Source organism: Alligator sinensis, unplaced genomic scaffold, assembly GCF_000455745.1.
Source record: "Alligator sinensis unplaced genomic scaffold, ASM45574v1 scaffold215_3, whole genome shotgun sequence".
Classification (NCBI taxonomy): Eukaryota; Metazoa; Chordata; order Crocodylia; family Alligatoridae; genus Alligator; species Alligator sinensis.
In genome coordinates this window covers 651,989-671,664 of record NW_005842175.1, presented here as the reverse complement: position 1 = coordinate 671,664, position 19,676 = coordinate 651,989, and the positions used below count along the sequence as shown (strand labels likewise).

At 47.1% G+C, this 19,676-nt stretch overlaps 1 protein-coding gene across 1 annotated transcript in view; it reads left to right on the top strand.

Annotated features, from left to right (window-relative positions):
* Positions 1-7,844: 7,844 nt before the first annotated feature.
* CYTH4 (cytohesin 4) overlaps positions 7,845-19,676 on the top strand; it is a 21,233-nt gene continuing 9,401 nt past the window's right edge. The window contains exons 1-4 of the mRNA XM_025206854.1: positions 7,845-7,964; positions 13,868-13,950; positions 17,478-17,542; positions 17,684-17,750. Coding sequence (XP_025062639.1) covers positions 7,946-7,964; positions 13,868-13,950; positions 17,478-17,542; positions 17,684-17,750 — 234 coding nt within the window. The 5' untranslated portion in view covers positions 7,845-7,945. The remainder of the gene's footprint in view (positions 7,965-13,867; positions 13,951-17,477; positions 17,543-17,683; positions 17,751-19,676) is intronic.

The following is a 19,676-nucleotide window of genomic DNA, read 5'->3' as shown; positions in this document are numbered from 1 at the left end:
GTCGCCTGTGGCCAACACCAAGTCCAACAAGGCATCCCCCCTGGTGGGGCTGTGCACCTCCTGGGTTAGATGAAGGTCCTGGACTCTGTCTAAGAACCTACGGGAGCACTCAGGCCTGGCTGACTGCTCCTCCCAGCAGATGTCTGGGAAGTTCAGGTCCCCCATGACTACCACATCCTTAGCCTTCGCTACCTCGGTGAGCTGACCCAAGAATTCCTGGTCAAGCTCCTCTCCTTGGTTGGGTGGTCTATAGTAAACTCCCACCGTTAGGTCCCTTTCCCCTCTTTTGCCTTGAACCCTAACCCAAAGCACTTCAGAGTGCTTCTCCCCTGACTCTTTACTAATTAGCGAGGATGTGTATTCCTCCTTGATATAGAGTGCCACTCCCCACCCCTCTTTCCTATCCTGTCCCTCCTGTACAGCCTATAGCCCTTGACATTCACCGCCCAATCATGCTTGGAGTCCCACCATGTTTCCGTAATCCCCACAATGTCCGGGCTGGTGTCAGCCAGCAGAAGGGCGAGTTCCTCCTGCTTGTTCCCCAAGCTACAGGCATTAGTGTAGAGGCATTTCAGGCCTCCAGTAGATGTGTATACTGACCCCCTAGTCCCAGCATTCCCCTGGTCCACATCTCTTACCTGTTTATCTGCTACGCTTGTCGGTCTGGGCTGGGCTGTAGTTGTGGGCGCCGTTTGGTCTGGTAGTCTGATGTATCCTCCACCCTCATCTTCCCCTTCCCCTGACGAGCCTAGTTTAAAGCCCGCCGGAGTAGGTCCGCCAACCTAAAAGAGAACACACGCTTACCTTTAGGGGAAAGGTGGAGCCCGCCCCATCCTAGCATGTCTCTCGTCGTGATGTGGTGGTCGTTAGTTAAAACTACTTATTAGTTTGGAGAAAAGGGGGACTAGAATTTGAATGTCTAGACCCAAATTTCAACGCAAACTGCTTGAAATCTTACAGGTGGTCTCTTTAAGATTTCTCTGACAGGTATGTTAGGTCTAGCAAAAACAGAATTGAGGTGTCCAGTTACCTGGTTATGTGTTGTATGGTCTAGTAAGGCTAGCTCAGGAAAGTGAGGAGAATGGAGAAGTGAATAATATTTTATAGGTAGTTAAAAAAACTAATAAACCTGTGCTTATTTTAAACTGCAGGGGAATGTATGGGAGACATTATTTTCTGTGCCATTAATGTGGGTTTTTCTGCTTGATTTGCCCTGTTATTTTGGGTATAGGCAGAAAGGCTTGACAACTACCTTGATGTTGCTGTTTACCTGAGATCAATATGAAATATCTTTTAGCTTTTTCAATGCCTAAAGGATCTCATGTACTCTTTATCATTTGTTTTCCTCTAGTAACTTAAGGATCACCATCTTGGTGCCTTTGAACAGCATCCCATGCAGAGCTTAGCACTCTTCATTGAATTAGTAATGAGAGCTGGGAACATGCTGTCTCAGCAAACCTTTCCTAATAGACTTAGTCACTTCCTGCGGGTTCTCCTCCTGAGCTGTTCCTCTGTCAATCACAGTCCACATTTCCTTTATGACTGGCAGAGGTTTTTGGTTTTTTTTAATGAGATTGATGCTGCAATCCATCACTTTGGACATTGTTCCACGGCTGCTTTTTTTCTCTCAGTCAGAACGTCATCTGTGTAGATCTTAGTACTTTGTATGCCAGGAAAATGTTGTTGCAAGTTCTGCTGAAATTCTTTGCGTGTTGAACATAACCCACATGGCAGTATGTGGAAAGTGTCTCCACAAAGGCACTACTGAATAGATACAAATGTGTACTTCTTTTTCTAAGTGTGCCTGCCTAGCCTTACAGACACATCCAGTATAGATAAGTATTTGGCATCATCCATCTCTCTCAGAATTTCTCTTCTTTTAGGTAGTGGAGAACATATCTTTCTTACATGCTTGTGTTATAATTTATATCCATATAGAAGGGAAATGGTGATTAGTGAGCAGGAGTGGAAAGGAGCCAGGAGTGCATAGCTCCCCCTGCCCTCCAACACACGCACTCTTTATTATTTTTTACCCTATTTACTTAATTATTTGATGTCTATACCTAGGCAAAACAAAGACTAATAAATGCTCTTACTCCATTGGTTCTTTTAATCACTGTATAACTCCCGGAGCAAAAACCTATCAGCTTTTCTTAGCGTCTTTCTTCGAACGAAAACATATTGCTCAAAGCATGGGGCTCTATTCTGTTTTTTGTTGAGAGCTTCCTTATTCCCTGGGGAAAAAGTCTTCAGACTCTGTTTTAAGTGTTTATCCCTCTTCACCTCCAATGAGTACAGCCTTTTGATGAGACCAAGGACTTGACACACTTTAACCCAATAATGAGTACTCTCTTCCACGGTACTGTTACAAACCCTTTCTTTTCCAATTTATTATTTACTCATACATCTAGTTCCCACAATCCTTAAGTGGGAATAAACTCTCCACGGTAAGCTTTGAGTGGTATCTGTTTATCTCCTACTATCGGTGCCTTTTTTTAGAATTGCTAACGGTGTTTCTCACAAATCCTTGACTTGTGAACCAGTGTCCAATTTAAAGGTAATAAGTGCCTTGTTTGCTTTCAGGTTTGTAGTCCCCTCATCTTGTGCTGCAGTCCTATCTACCACTCTTGTGAGAAATTCATATGAGCTAGAGAGGACACTCCTTTTGTCCATGCTGCATGTTCTTTGCTGGCCTACCAAACTCTTGAAAAGGGCTGTAACCTGTTGCAGATTTTTTCCATCTCCTCCCATTTGCTGAGCATTGCTGTGGCTTGAGCAGGTTGCTGCAGCATGTTCAGTTCCTCATGCTGCTGTTCATGCTGGTCTCTGACTTTTGAGTTCCCTGTGTTTTTCTGCTTCACATCTCTTTTTTGTGGTATTTTGGAATCTCCATCATATTGCACTGTCCACACTCTGCACGCCTCATTCTGGACAAGGTGATTCCCATTCCTGGCAACCTTAAGCTCTTTGCCAGGAGTTCATTGTGGGCCTTCCAGCAATCCCTTTCTGATTTTTTTTTTTTTGTTCAAAATCCCAGTGTAGTTATCCCTGCAAAAATTGCAACAACTTTGGCCTCAGATTACCCCACTATAGAGTCACATTCCTGTTGTCCTCTCTGATAAAAGCCACATTGTTAGTATGTTTCTTTTTTACTTGGAGTACAGTAATCCTCAAATTTCTGCACTTCAGTTTCATAGTTAGGTCTCTGCCTGAGTTAACTGAAAACTATTAAGCACATCAAGGACCGTTGCCAAAAATAAGTCTTCCCCTTTACAGTCATCCACTGCTTCAGGGGCAGAGTAACGTGCTGTTTGAACTTCTTCCAGGGGCCTTCCACATTTCCAAAGACTATCAGCAATTTGGGACCAATAATATATATATTATCAACGTATTTTTCCCTTTTGGTTGCATGTGGTGTTCAGGCATCACTCTGAGACAAAGCAGGTTGTGGCATCAGCTTTGTTTGTGGTCTCAGCTGCAGCTGCCTTATAAAAAATAGGCTCCTACACCCCCTCCCCAAACTTCCTGTCTTGGATGCCAAACCACATAAGGACGCAATTTCCAGTGCCACACTTGCTAGTATGTGCTAGATGTCTAGCTGCATTATAAAGACACCACATGGTTCCACAAAACAGATGATCTTCTATCTTAGAGCTTAAGCCTGGAATAGTAGAACATACATAGAATTTCTCCCCTTGTAGCTAGTGGTCAATGTTCCTTTTTATATATTTTTGTTAAAATTTATGTCCATATAACCTGCTGTTGTGGTTCAGTGGTAAAACCCTTGTTCTGTCATGCAGGAGACCTGGGTTTGGTTTCCCAGATGTGCATGTAACTACAGTCATTGAGGTTCCAGATTTGGTCTGGCCTTTGGATACTGTCTAAAGGGGGATGGAAGGTCTAGACAGCTTCGACTTCTCCATACTCCTGCCTAGGTGTATGCATCAAAGGTCCTGATGACATCTCATGCATACACCATGGTTTAGAAGGATTGACAGTAGTTTACTATTGCTATGCCCGTATAGAAGGGACGTGGTGATTAGTGAGTGCACCTGCTCTTTTGGGTTGGGTCAGGAGCCAGGAGTGCGTAGCAGAAGGCGCTGTAGAGCCAGAGTGAGGTGTATTGGCCAATAAGGCGGTGCGAAATTTCGCCACCAGTTTTGTTTTGACGCTGTTTCGACCTGTTTTGAGGTTGAAACAGCAACATCAAAATGAAACAGATATGGTCAAAACAGCTTTGAAATGAAATGAGGCAAGTCAAAACGTTTTGCTGTTTCGATGCTGTTTCAACGTTTCACCCATAGGCTATAATGGGGAAGGTCAAAACAGCCTATAGTTTTGCCATGTCTAGCCAGATTTGGATAAAACTTGCAGAAATGGTAGCTTCTTCTGAGGGCATAAAGAGTTCCAAGTTTCAAGAAGATAGGTGCAGGGAGATTGGAGAAACTGCACCCCAAAATCCTGAGCCAAACGTGTCCTCTGTATGTGTTAAGCCACAGGAGGGTCAAAACTACAGGAATGCTAGCCCCTGCTGAGGCCAGAAAGCCTGCTGTGTTTCAAGGAGATAGGTGCAGGGGGTTCAGAGAAACTGCACCCCTAAATCCTGAAAGCAAAACTCATGTCACACGTATATGTTAAGCCACAGCAGGGTCAAAACTGCAGGCTTGCTAGCCCCTGCTGAGGCCACAAAGCCTGCCAAGTTTCAAGGAGATAAGTGCAGGGGTTTGGGGGAAGCTGTAACTCAAAGCTGCGGACAAGCAAAACTCGTGACATGGGTGACACTGTGTGTGTTAGGGCACAGCAGGGTGAAAGCTGCAGGGGTGGTAGCCCCTGCTGCAGCCACGACACCTGCCAGCTGTCAAGGAGATAGGTGCAGGGGGGTTCTGGGGCCCTGCACCTCTAGCTGCTGACAGGCAAAACTCGTGACATGGGTGCTTGTGCAACTGACTGAGTCTGTCTTGGGGCCGTTGATTGTATGTATTGATTATTTCCTCTCCTTAGTCTGTGGTTTTGTAGGTGTTAATCCAAGCTTGTTAAGTTGTTATATAGTAGCTAGGTCCTGTGTATTGAGCTGGTCCCTGGAGTGAATCATGATTAATTGGTAACTGGTAACACAGTAGCTTAGCAGCCAGGCCTGCAGTAGTACCTCCCCCACCCTCCAGTGCCTGAAGACAGACACAGGTGCACAAGCACCCATGTCACGAGTTTTGCTTATCCACAGCTTGAGGTGCAGTTTTCCCTAAAGCCCTGCACTTATCACAGGGGTGGGCAATTATTTTGGGCAGAGGGCCGCTTACTGAGTTTTGGCAAGCCATCGAGGGCTGTATGACAGGCAGCTCAGGGCAGATTAATATTAATTTTCTAAATTTTTTAGGGGCCCTGCAGGCCAGATAGAATGGCCTGGCAGGCTGCATCCGGACCCCAGGCCACATTTTGCCCACCTCTGACTTATCTTCTTGAAATCTGCCATGTTCTGTGACCTGAGCAGGGGCCACCACCCCTGCAGTTTTCAGCCCACTGTGCCTTAACACACACAGGGTTATCTATATCACGAGTTTTGCCTGTCAGCAGCTTGAGGTGCAGTTTCCCCCAAGCCCCTGCACCTATCACCTTGAAACTTGGCAGGATTTGTGGCCTCACCAGGGGCTACCATCTCTACAGTTTTGACTCCACTGTGGCTTAACACATACATGTGACATGAGCTTTGCTTTCAAGAATTTGGGGTGCAGTTTTCCCCAAAGCCCTGCACCAATCTTCTTAAAACTAGCAGGCTTTGTGGTCTCAGAAGGGGCTAGCAAGCCTGCAGTTTTGGCCCCACTGTGTCTTAACACATACACATGACACAAGTTTTACTTTCAGGATTTTGGGGGGCATTTTCTCTGAACCCCATGTACCTATCTTCTTGAAACTTAGCATGCATCATGCCCTCAGAAGATACTACTATTCTTGCAAGTTTCATCCAAATCTGGCCAGAAATCACAAAATTGTAGCCTGTTTCAACCTTCCCCATTATATCCTATGGGCGAAACATCGAAACAGGGTCAAAACAGCAAAACGTTTCGACGGAACGAAACGGAACCGCCATTTCAACTCAAAATAAAAGTCAAAATGAAACACTGTTCTGTCAAAACATTGGTCAAGATGAAACGTTTCTGCTTCACACAGCCCTATTGGCCAATATGTCAAGTCTGGAATAACAATGGGTGCTACATGCCACAATTGAAATGCATCAGGGTGGGGTATCCAGTCCTGGGGTGGCGTGGCATGGTTTCCTGAAAGTGAGCAGTGAGTTCTTCAGTAGAGCTGTCTTGGGATCACGGTACTGGAACAGTAAGCTGGACACCAGGACAAAGACAGGGAAATGTGTGAGATACAGGATTGGAGAGTGAGGGATTCAGTCGGTATAAATGAGGTCTTTCAGCAGAGCTCTCCATATGACTGGATTGATGGAGAAATCAGGAGGTCAAGACTGATCAGTGCATTGCTTGATCTATATGGGTCCCCTGCAGGGTTGTTCTGTTGGATCTCCTCTCACCTGAGGGACCTATAAATGGTAGCTTACACTGGACAACTTTTTTCACCCCCCTCCGAAAGGAAATTTGTAGCCATCTTCCTTGCAAGACAACCTTGACTATGGAATCTGAAGGGTGAAGACTGGTTGCTGATTCATCCTAAAGACCACAAGCTATTCACAGTCTTCCCTAGGGCTGCCTGGCTGTGGTCTTCAGGACGCCAGTCACTCACAATCATAGAGTGTTTGATTCTTGGCAGGATGCCAGGCCAGTGTTAGGTTTAGAGGCGGTGGTTATACCATCTTGGCTGTGTTGTTGACAGTGTTGGGAGGCCAAACTGGAATGGGCCAGAATGATACAGAGCAGGGTGCTGCTGCATTGACAAAGTAGTGGGAGTCTTGCCAGGCCCATGCCCATTGGGCATGGAAAAGTGGCATCCTCTCAAAATTTGCAGCTGTAATTTGGACAAGGGGAAAGCTTTGTGCCCAGACAGCCATACTCCTCATGTGCTAGATTTTTTTTATTCTGTGCTGATTCTTTGCCCTGCTGATTTGGAAAGGGGGATCTCAAGGTGTGCACGCCAGCTGCTGAGCTTTCTGTGTGGGCATGAAGGCCCCTCCTGCAGAAGTTATGAGGGCTGTCACGTACAAAAGACCACGGACATAGCAACCAAGAGTGATTAGCTTAAGGGGAAGTGTGCAGCCTTCCGGGGCTGGAGAGAGAGGAAGAGAGTAAGTGACAGAGAGACTGACTGCTCTGCCAGCTAAAGCCCTCTATTTTTCATCAGAGCAGACATAGCTCGGGCCAGGTCAGTGCCAGCTCCCTCCATACTGGGACACTCCCTCCATACTGGGACAACTCTAGGCTTGATCCACTCCTTCCTGATGATGCTAGTCAGAAGAGGACCCATTTGAGATGGGAGTAAAGGATCCAGGTCATGTCATTTCATTGGCAGCAGGAACCTACCGGAGGCCCACACAAATATTGGAATATTCATCCACTCTCTACCAATTGCTGAGCTACTTTGAGTTGTGGTAGGGGGGGAGTCTTTCTCCATCATAAAACCACACCCTAAGGCAGCTGTTTTATGCTCCCTCTGTCTCTAGAGCAGGCTGGATAAAACCAGAGCACAGTCACCCCCAGCAATGAGCTGAGCGAGTGCCAATGGAAAGACACACTGGCTTTCTCTTGTGGGTTTTTATGTAAGAAGTAACCGGAGTCTGCATGCTTCTAACAGTTGGAGCTTGTAGTTTCCCTCACCCATATGAGCTTGTGGGGAGGAACCAGGGGGTGGAGCCGCAGCTCCTCCAGCTGACACAATTTTAGACTCTGGGGTGAAGTCGCATTAATTCCGCCAGACGCCTGAAAGAGCAGCGGGGAAAGAGGAACTCGCAGTCGCACAAAGAGAATTTGCCTCTGAGTGACATTTCAGCATGGATGTTTGTCCCATCGGTAAGTCTTTCCTTAAAGAGATTTGGCCACATCTTCCCCCTGCCTTGTTGATCAAAGTGCTGCTCATTCTGTAAATGCTGTCAGGTCAGATTGATTCAATTAGGGCTAGCAGCTGCCATGGGGATGGGACGGGTGAACATAGCCAAGAGGTTTCTTAGAAGCTCTGCAAAGGGCTTGTAGTTTTGTGGACGATGTGCTATAGGGAGAGGTGTCTTCTCTGTGGAGGTATTGGCTTCCCCCCCTACCTCCAGACAGTTCCTCCCTGATATCAATCAGTGTCACCCTACCGACTTGAATTGGTGCTGGGTCAGAACTGTATTCAGAGGCTGACCCTCAGCCTAGGTAGGTGGCAAAAGGGTAGAGGGCAATTTTCCTGGCCCAAGCTAGGGTATCAGGAGTACGTGGCACTTGGGATGGTGGTCAACATGTGACTACAGACAATGGTTTCCTTTGATGTAGCCTCAGCGTGACAGGAATAGAGGTGCAGAAAGAGCAGACTGCAAATGCTACAACATAGTCCTCCTGCACCAGGCAGGGCTGATTCACCCTTGCACTGCACCCAGCGTAGTTATTTCTACCAGGATCAGACCAGTGGACAGTGGCTGTAAATTACCAGTGTCTTCATGTGGTGCAAATCTGCACCAACTGTGCATTGCAAGTGACTACCTGGGGCACAGTAATAATAAATCGGCCCCCCAGAGAGGAGGGTTGTTAGCACCTGATGAAGCAGTCTGTTGCTGACAAATGCCTGTGCTTCTTTGAACCAGTCACTCTCTAGGACAGTGGTTCTGAACCTTTTTAGATTCAAGGACCCCTCAGAAAATGCCAGCTTTGAGCTTTCACTTGTTTTTTAACTACAGAAAAATAATAGAGCAATTCTTCTGTTGCAAAGAACTCAGGAAAACCACAATAGGTCAAAATATCTGTGACACTATGGATTCCTATTTTAAAATCTCTCCGCTCATCCTGTGAAGGTTTTTGCACACCTAACAGTGCTAATATTACATGGCACTGCAGGACACCCTTAAAAGTATATTGCAGTGCTCTGGTTGAGAATCACCAACCTGAAGTGCCACCCTGCCCTGCCTCTACCTGACTTCAGGATAGCACAGCTAAATACCTTTCCACCTGCCCCCACCCCCACCCCAAGAGAAGAAGAAAGATTGATTGGCCTGAATCTCTCCCTTGCCTTGCAGCAGTTGTTTTAGAGGGGTATAGAGAGGCAGAAGTAGGTGGGAGGAAATTAGCCACAAACCCAGGGGCTGAGAAAGATCAAAACTCTTTGATTTCCTGGTTTGCTGGGTGCAGTGCAGCAGACCTGGGATCTAGTAGACAAAGGTGCTCTGGAGGCAATCCCAAAAGGCAGATATTGGGTGTGACCCATGCTGAGAAAGGACATGAGGTTTCAAGGGAGAGGACACACTTTCTCCAGGGGGAAAAATACAAAGGATCTTAACACAAGGACACAGCTGCCATCTGTCTCTGATATCACCTCATATCCACAAAGATGGCATAGCTAAGGCCATGAACAAGGAGTGGGAGCTGAAAACCCTCTGGTCCCCACGTCAAATCCTGCACCAAGGGGCCCAATTTCCTTGAAGTTCTCTCAAGCTGTTGCAAGAGAGGCTGGGCACTGAGTGCTTCGCAGTCTCTGGCCACTTCCTTTAGCTGTCTAAAGGGGACTAGAGTTCTTAGGAAAATCAGGCCCTTAGTGCCTGAAAGGAAGTGTTGCAACCAGCTCATAGACTACCAAAACCAGGGCAGGGAGAGCCCTCACCTCTCTGTACAAAGCAGGGACATATTTTTTTCAGGTTAGTTGTTCAAGGAAAACGTGGCTCTCCAAATGCATTGTCTGCCGTGTAAGGGAAGTTGTCCTACTTTTGTGAATAGACAGAATGAGTTCTTTTTGCCATTTGGGATTTGTCCTGGAGTGGTGCCCCAGTATCCTGTGATGTTAGGCGCTGTACAAACATAGAACGAGATGATGGACCAGTTGCAGAAGACCTACTTTGAAGCAGTGCAAAAATGCCTAGCTACCCCAGGACCACAGCTAGCCAGCACCACTTCAAAAGCCGGCCTCACTCTCTGTGTCAGAGGCATTGTCTAGGGATCAAGAGATTACATTGATTTGGTGGCTCATTCAGTGATAAAAGCTTGCTGATGCGTAGTTTTTGGAGAAATTGTTCTGCCGCCAGTGGGCCTCAGCTTCCATCAGAGTCCGTGGCTGAGGTGGAAAGGTAGACACGTTCACCTGTGCTGTGGACTTACACCGGGGGTGCTGCTATACAAGAGAACTGTATGCAGATGGAGACGTTGGCTCCGTTAGGTGAGGGAGAGTCAGCTTCTACGCCGGAGCAGGGGGGAACGGATGGGCTAGGTTCAAAATGCTGGCAAGGCTTGGAGCGGCATCCATGCCGGAGTAAGGGGCTCAGCGCTCTGCTGCTGTTTCACACTGACTCACAGCTCAGCCTGGGCCCAAAGTGGAACGCAGGCCTCAGTATTGTGGGTTCTGGTTTTCAGTCTGGTCCCAGCCCTACCTTCAGTATTGCTGGCACAGTTTTGCACCCATTACTAAACAAGGGAGGAAACTGCAGAGACAATTGTTTGTGCTTACAGCTGCACCCATTTGGATGCCTGGCCTCTGTGCATACACGGCAGTCCTATTTAAGTATCTCTACACCACATCCCCAGCAGTAAAGAGCTCTGGGAGAGGCCCCCAGGGTGACTTTCCCACTGCATTTCCAGGTTTTCGCATGTGTAGGTGGCTAGGGCACGTCCAGAAATGTCTCTGCCCAAAAGCATCAAGGACACAGTGTGGAAACACCCTGTGTGTCACGGTGTGCAGAGGGGTCCAATCCCACTACCAGCCTCTCTCAAAGCCCTCAAAAGTGTACCTAGAGGTGAACTGAATCTGGGTTGAGAAGCTGGCTTGCAAGTGTGTGGTTGAGCTCATATAGAGCTGCCACCTCCCCCCCCCCTCACCCATTCACTTTCCAGTACAGAGGTAGCAGAGTTTGTGGGTACCTGGGCTTGCGTCTAGACAGTTCCCCACTGCCACACTCACAGTTCATCATGCTTGCATCTTCCATTTTTTCTACTTGTTCCCTTCCTATTTACTCTCCATGCACCAGAAGCATGGTGGTTTGTATATCCCTGTGTGACATTTAACTCCTCATTGTTTACACAGCCTGCTCCAGTCTCTAAATTGGTCTTCTGTGGACCCCAGGGGTGGGGCTATAAAAAGCATCAAGCAAATCTGCCTTTGGGCCTTTTCTCTTATTAGTTGCACCCAAAGACAGGTTGGGTACAGCCCAGCTAGGAATTTGAGGCAGAGTACTGTAGCCCCCACAGCAGGCTGTGCATCATGATAACCTGTGATAGTGGTTGTTGAGGGAAGCTGGGCAATTGGGGTTTTCCTGCCCTACTCACATATCATGGTGGCTTGAAACATGGCATCTTCCTCCTGTCCCCACAAAGGGCTTCTTCCCAAATTGGAGGAACACACTGCCACTTAGCCTGAGCTTCCAAGCTCCTGTTCACCCAGCTCTCTCCAGCCTCAGCAGTCTCATCCCAAAAAAGGTGATTTTCCTGCATTTATGGCACTATCTGGAGACAGGCAGGGAAGGGCTGTGGCTTGGAGAGACTCTGAACACTGTTCAGCCCCATGGCATGTGGAGTAGTAGCATAACAAGGGGTGAATGACTGGTACACCAGCCCTGGGCGTCATTTAGAGGGGCACCAAAATGGTAGCTGTCACTGCTGCCAGCCCAGTCATTGCTGCTGTCCTAGCTGGCCCAGCCCCTTCTGCCACCATTGCCATCCACAGTGGTGATTACGCCTTTTATATGAAATGTGCAGGGGACCCACTCCATTCAGTATGCAGCGCTATGGAGAAGGGTGGCAGATAACAGAAGACTCTGCAGGAGCTCTCGAATAGGGCCAGCCCACGCCCAAATCTTCTGTGATGCAGAGAGAGGGAGCACCTGTGATCTGGAGCACGTTCTTTTTTCTTGTCTTCCCCTTCCTCTCCCTCACTTCTGCCAGTTCCTTCCCCTTTTCCATCACATTTTTAGAAATGGTTCTGAGTGAGATATCCACACTGAGTTTCCAAGGCAGCTGGTAAGACTTCCCCTTTCTCTCCAGACACGGGAGGCCCAGGGGATTTTGGCTTATGAAACAATGGAGAGAGATTGCTGCTAGACGGACCTGACATGGGGTGGAAAATTTTTGTACCCTGTGGGTGTCCCTTTGCCCGCTGGGCATCTCTACAAATGCTCTTAAGGTGACTGAATAAACTCCGCTGCAGTTTGCACCAGAGTTTATTGCTCCTGGGCATGCTGTTTGCACGTGCGCCTGGAACTGCAGCACATTGAGCCAGGCTGGAGCAGCCCCGGCTGGGAGGGGCCTGGGGGGTCAACCTGCCAGCCCAGGGCTGCTCCAACCCAGCTCAATATGCTGCGGAGTGGTGCCTGGGGCACAAGGGTGCTTCAGTGCAGGGGCTAGCTGGCAGGCAGCCCCTGCACTGAAGCACTCTCATGCCCCAACCAGCCCTATCACCATCTACACATGCATTGCTGTGGGGTCAGTAACTCCACCATAAGCTAGTACTTGTGTTTGGCAGTACTGTTCTATGATGGAGTTAATTAGTTTGCTCCATACTAATAGCACCACATGTGTAGACAGTGATGTTTTACTGCAGAGCTAACTAGACAACTGCAAAGTAAATGTCTTGAGTAGATGGGCCCCATATATATCTACCAGTGCTGACTCTGACTTGAGGCTCAGCTAGAATAAATACTCCCAGTGCTTGCAGGCTGATCTGACTCCTTGGGGTGCCTTCCTTCAGCCCTGGTACAGACTCTTAGTTTCTGCTTCTTCAGGTTCCTGTTTCCCTGCTGTTCTTGCTTAGCATGCTGTGCAGTGCTCGGATTATATTTAGTAGTTATGCTGTCACCCCAATTTTTCTACTTGGTCTTCTGTGAATCATTCTGTGGTCTTCTCATTTCTGTCATCATTTACTTGACTTCCTGTAAATTAGAAAGGAGACAAGTATAGCCCAGTTAGCGTCTTGATGGAGTCCATAGTTCTTGGGAAACAAAACCTTCCCACACTAGTTCCTCTGGTGCTCTAAATCCCCAAACTGCTTCCTCAACCTGGAATAATCTTAGGCTGTCTCCTCAGCCATTTCTATTGCTGTTTTTTAAATAAAATTACCTGGATTGCTGAGAAAATATGTATAGAAATGGGCAATACTTAATATTTAGATCACTGCCTTATTGAAGCTTGCGATTCTAATGGACATTTATTTCAGTGCACCTATTATCATAATAAAGTTGTTATAAAAGTTCAAGTTGGATTTATTTTGGGGAGTTTTTGTGATAGAAGTATATATTGTATTTAATATTTTATCTGCTCTTATGAGTGGCTCTGTTTTTGTTTGTTTGTTTTTATTGTAAGCTGCCTGGAGCCTTTTTGGCATATAAATCCAACAAATACATTGGCATGTAAATCCAATAAATAAATCAAACTTGTTCACAAAACACGCTTGTTTGCATGAAATAATGTGGAAAGGACAATTCAGCTCACGGCAGGCCTGGGAGTGAAAACAGGAGGGTTATTACAGACAGGAGTTGATGTAAAGGTGTGCTGATAAGGACTGGTATAATATTGGTACTACAGGGTCAGGACTGAGGAGCATCAGTGGAGCAAGGATTGGTCCTAGGATTATAATAGCCAAGGGAGGCCTCAAGACAGAAGCAAGGTACCCTGGCAGAGGTTTATAAGATGAAAGGGCTCAGCAGGGGTGACTTTGCCTTACCTAGGGATGTTGTGATATGGGGCTTTCCTTGCCCTGAGATGGCACCCATTCTCCATGGCATTGATCTTTCCTTTTGTATTTGCAGGGTCATCTGACCTGACTGAGGCTGAAGAGGCTGAAATAGAAACTATCCGAAAGCACAGGAAGGAGCTGCTGGAGGACATTCAGGTAGGTACCATCCTGCTTCTTCACCTCGTGACACACAAACCTTCCCAGAACCCCTTCCCCAGTGTAGCTCTTTACAAAGCAACACATACCATCCATAGCAGATCCCTGACAGGAGAGGCTTTCCCTGATGTGATCCAAACTCAAATTCTGAGGTTTCAGTTACACCAGTATGGTCTGTAACCAGCATATGCCCAGCTTGTGAAACCCTGCTGCAGGAGATCTGCAAGTAAGATGCTTTAAAAAAGGCCGGCTAGTTTAATGGATTAGCAGCCCAAATCATCAACTAGTGTAAACTGGGGTAGCTCTGTTGACATCAAAGCCTCAGTGCTAATTTGTGCCTACAGAGGATCTGGCTCAGTATTGGTGGTTACAGTTAATTATTACCCATTACTTATCTAATGCCATGAAACCGTTACTGACCTAGTCCCAGGTACAAGGTTCTTTACAAAAAAGACAGTTTCTGCCTTTCAGTCCAACACCTTGGCAACTAGGTTCAAGTCCTGAAGAGCAACTCACTGGAACGATGGGGCACTTGTACACATGACAGAAGTTTAATCCTCAAATAACACATGGGCAAACAACACGCCGGCATGCGTCAACCGATGCATCTCATGTAAAACTAAGGAAGTGATACTCCCATTGTACTCAGCACTGGTGAGACCACAGTTGTAGTACTGTGTTCAGTTCTGGGCACTGCACTTCAATAAGGACGTGGAAAAACTTGAGAGGGTCCAGAGAAGAGCAAGCCGTATGATCAGAGACTTGCACGGCAAGCCATACGAGGAAAGGCTGAGGAACCTGGGCCTCTTTAGCTTAAAGAAGAGAAGGTTGAGATGGGACTTGATAGTGGCTTACCGCTATATCAGAGGAGTGCATCAGGAGCTTGGTGAACGACTGTTCATTACGGCAGCCCTGGGGAAGACCAGGACCAATGGATATAAACTCCTGGAAGGCCACTTCAGGCTTAATAGCAGGAAAAACTCCTTCACATCTAGAGTGTCCAGATTGTGGAGTAAACTCCCTCTAGAGGTGGTGCAGTCACCTACCCTGGAGGTTTTCAAGAGGAGACTGGACAGTCACCTCACTGGGGTCACTTGACCCCAGTTGTCTTCCTGCCTCGAGACAGCGGGCTGGACCTGATGATCTGCAGGGTCCCTTTCAGCCCCGTACACTCTATGAATCTCACTAAATTAAATAGGTTTATTAAAATTGACATGGTGTGTTTTAATTTGTCACATCGCTGTGTACAAGTGACAGCTTTTAAACTGAATAAAGCTCAGTGAGCAATTCACAGTAAATTACAGCAGGGGGTGATAATAACAATCCACCCCACTGATCTCTTTGGTAATTACATCAGGGGTGCTGGCAAACCACTAATCCCCTCACTGCCAAAACCCAGCCCTCCCAAAGCCACAGCTGCCCACAGGGAGCCCCAGACCCACCCCTAGCCCTTGGCCCTGGCTTAGCTGGAAATGAGGAGGTGCGCACTACCTGCCCCAGATTGTAGCCTCCAGACATGTTTTTTCGTTGCACGGGCACGACATCACAGCACAGTCAGACCCACAGGTGCTCCTGGATTGGCATCAGGCAGCCCTGCCAAGCCTTCATGGTCATCCAGCCCCCCACACATGGCCCTGGCATAGGTGCCTTGGGCCGTGTTGCCCCTGGCTCCCCAAGGGGTGCCCTTATTCACAATGGCACCATCACCCCATAATCCGCCCCTGGTTCTATCCAAGAATGAAGAACCGCTTAGCCAGTTAAAGGGGGTGCCCTTGAGCACTTTTATTTGCCCTTCAGAGCAACTGGAATCCATCCATTTATAGGACTACAGCCTGTAGCCTCCATGCATCATAATTTTTTTTTCCTTGTGCTGCCACGCTGGTCACAAGTGCACGAGCTCACACCACAGTCAGACCCATGGGTGCTCCTTCAATGGCAGCAGGCAGTGTCACCAAGCCTGTACAGTCATCCGCCCTCCCACACATGGCCATGCCATGGGTGACCCCTGGGCTGAGCTGCCCCTGGTTTGCCAAGGGGCACACTCACTGACAACGGCACCATCACCCTATAATCCACCCCTGGTTCCATCAAGGAATGAAGAACCGCTTGGACGGCTGAAGGGGGAGCCCTGGAGCACTTTCATTTGCCCTTTAGAGCAAATGGTGCCCACCCACTCACAGGACTCTCCAGATCCAAACAGGCTAGGTCCAAAAGACTCCTAAGGTCCAAAGTGAGAGGCATCATATCAATTTTTTTTCCAGTGTGCAGGCAACCCCCCTTCCCCCATGCTCATTCATAGCAGCTGGAAATCTGGCCCACAATGTTTAGGTGCTCAGATATCCTGGACACAGCATAAAAACCTGAATTAGAAGAGAAAATTAAGCAAGGCTGTAGCAAATAGGTAATTACAGAGGGATTGTCACAGTCAAGAAGGGATTTCTCTCTTTGTGGACAGCACTGCACTCCTCCCATGTGCATTGTTTGCTTGTGTGTGATTGCCTCCAGGCACAGACCAATTGAGGAGGTAGGAGACCTGATCAGGAAAACCAAACCATCTGAACCTGGGATGGTAGGAGACAGGACACTGGACTATAGGTCAATGGCGTGAATCTACTATAGTCTCAAAGCTGGCTGGTGATAGGTCATTGTATGGTGTGGCTGGGGCACAGGGTCCAAGCGCAGACCTTTTTTTCCCTGGGGAATTTCTGTTTGTCTGTGGTACGCTATTACAAGTGTTGGGTAGCTAGCATATCTAAAATTACTTGCTCTGTTACTGAAAGACACAGTCCCAGGAAAATCCAGAAAGTATTGGGTTTGGCAGATATTGGCAGTGATCAAAACCAGGGCTCTATTGTTCTAGCTGCTATATAGATACTGAGACAGCCCTTGCCCTGAGGGGCTGATCAGCTAAGCAGGCACAGAGACATAGGCCCAAATAAAACGCAAAGAACTCAGTTCCTTTTGCCATCCAGTCGCATCTGGCTGGAGGTCAGCCTTACCAAAGGCTCAAAGGGTATGAACTTCAATTTAATACCATCAATAAATGTGTGCAGCAACTGCTGAATGACAAGTGCCTGTGTTTCACAACTTAGCACCTCCACACTCAAAGTGACTCTCCTTGGACAGTCACCAGTCCACCTGCCTTCTCTTCACCTTCCCTGGCTGTGTACACAATGTAGAGACTGTAGGTGAAGGGTCTCAATGGGTTGGGCATAGTATCCAACATCCACTCAAGAGCCAACGTGGGTCCATGTTCTCCTACCCCTTGGCTCTGCTTAACTAGGTTTTTCAGCCATGTTTGACAGCCATGTTTCAAGCTGCATCTAATTTGGGTAGACAAAGTCATGAAAGAGAGTCATGCCCAGTTTAATAGGGCAGCATGAGTAGTTCTTGGGTGGTGGAGGGTTTACTTGGTTGACTGCCCACACAGCAGGGCTTTAGTCATGACTGAGGGATGAGGTGGAGCACAAGACCTCTCTCCCTTCCCTTTGTATCCTCACTGACTTGGTGTGTTTTTTCTCCTCCAGAAACTGAAGGATGAGATTGCTGAGGTCATTGCCCAGATAGATGGCTTCCAGAATGAAAGCGAGAGGTGAGGACCTGTCCATTTCCCAGGAGAGCCAGCAGTGGCATATGACCACTGTACTGATGTTCCAAAAATTTCCTAGTTTTCATAGAAATCCCATGCTTAATATTGTTTTTCAAGCTTGATTCTCCACCTTTGTGTCTGCAGCAAAACAGAGCAGAAGGACAGACATCTGAGTGTAGGCCGGAAGAAATTCAACATGGATCCCACAAAGGTAGGGTGCACCTTTCTGGCTGCTAGGAAGTCGGGCTGCTTAGAATCTTGTGTAGACTTGTCTTTGCTGCATATCAGCCACCCAGTACAAAGACATTTGCCCTGGGATTGAAATGCACAAAAAGAGGATTGCAGGAACTGAGTATAAGAGCTGTCAGGCTCGTTTCTCATTGCTCTGGCAAGCAACATTTTCCCCCTTGCATCATGATGTCTTTAGAGAATGCTGCTCCATACTGCCTCCCCGTAACTGGATGGGATGTCTGCGTGGGTAGCATGGGCCATTTCAGTTAAAGCACCCCCAAACCAGAAGAGAAACAAAAAGAGGGGTGACATGGAGAGGCTTAGTTTAGTCACATTTTTTCTGCCCCCCAAGGGAGCTCAAGTGTGTTTTCCCTAGCCCAGACCCTGTTGCTCACATCTGACTGAGGGTTGGATGTTCCCTGGTAGGCATAAGAAGAGAGTTCCTGCTCATTAAGAGCAAATTAGTCCAGGCCTAATTGGTCTGGGAATGAGACTAAGAATTGGACTGTAAAATCAGATATAGGTTTCACATGTGCTCGAACATCCACAGATATAAGTTTGTGTCTTGCTCTGGCTTCATGCCAAAGGCCACCCCCAAATGAGTTACTGTCAAAGGCTAGTGGATATGAAACTAGCCACAATTCTTCTGTGTATGCCACGAGCTACAGAAAACTGTTGTACCTCAACTGTAGTAGCCCAATGGATGATATAGACATGGATAGACTGATATGGTTGAGCAGTCCACCCACGTGTCTCAGGCTCCACATTTCTAAACCCCTTCAGCAACTCAGAGATCAGTTTGAATAAGAGGAGACCTGAGGGAGAGTTTTTATTTAATTTTATTTTTCCCCTCACCCCCTCTCAGCTGGACCACCTTTCTGTGCTCAGCAAGGGAAACCACATGCTATGATACAGATATCGGTCCTCAACACTTTAACCACAGCTACTGTCTGAGTGACTTTTGTTAAACTGTTCTTGCTCTTAGCAACTTTCCATCATTCTTCCCCACCCACACACGCATGCACAAAAACCAGCAAAGAGATCCTGGTGTGCCAACACAGCAACTGTAAAACATAGCAGTCCACTGAAGGGCATGGTACACGCTGAATGGCATTTACCCCTCAGCAGAGGGAGGCCAGCACAAAGTTGGCTTCTGCTTATGCCCCACAGAGGAACAGAGGAAACCTTTTTGGTGTTTTATTTGAAGTTAAATCAAGCCTGTTTGGGGAGATCTGAATAGTACATTAGTGATGCAAAGAACTTGATTTGATCTTGTGCACATGGGTGAAATTCACCCATCCAACTCAAACCCTTTAACATGACATAACTTTATTCCCAGACAGGGCTGTGTGTGTTGTGGGCATTGGTATGGAACAGAATTGTCAGAAAAACACTGACAGAAATGGTTTCTGAAACCAAGTCAATCTCACCCAAATTTTGTTTCTGAATTTAAAAGGGGGGGGGGGAAACCTTCTATAGGAAGTGTTATGGCTCTTCTTTTGGAAACAACATTTCTTTTTGAAATTTTATTATAATATCATATTAAAACAGTTGGAATGAGCCAATCTGCTCAAAATGTAATGTGTTGAGTGCCCCAAATAAAAAAAGTTTTGCAGAGGAACCCAAGAATTTGGGGTATTGTTTTGAACTCATAGAAAAAATACTTTGAAAACTCTAAATTCCCAATAGATTTGAAATGCCATTTTCTGTACTGCTCTGCTTCTAAGCCTGATGACTTCCTGGCAAAAAAAACAATCCCACCATAACACAGGGAAGGATAAAACTGTGGGGGGAAATGGATTTTTCAGTTTGGTGGCCAAAAAGTAAAACTAGGGTAGAAAACCATTTCAAGTTGACCAAACCAAAATCTGGGGATTTGTTTCATTTTTTGGGTTATTTAACTCCC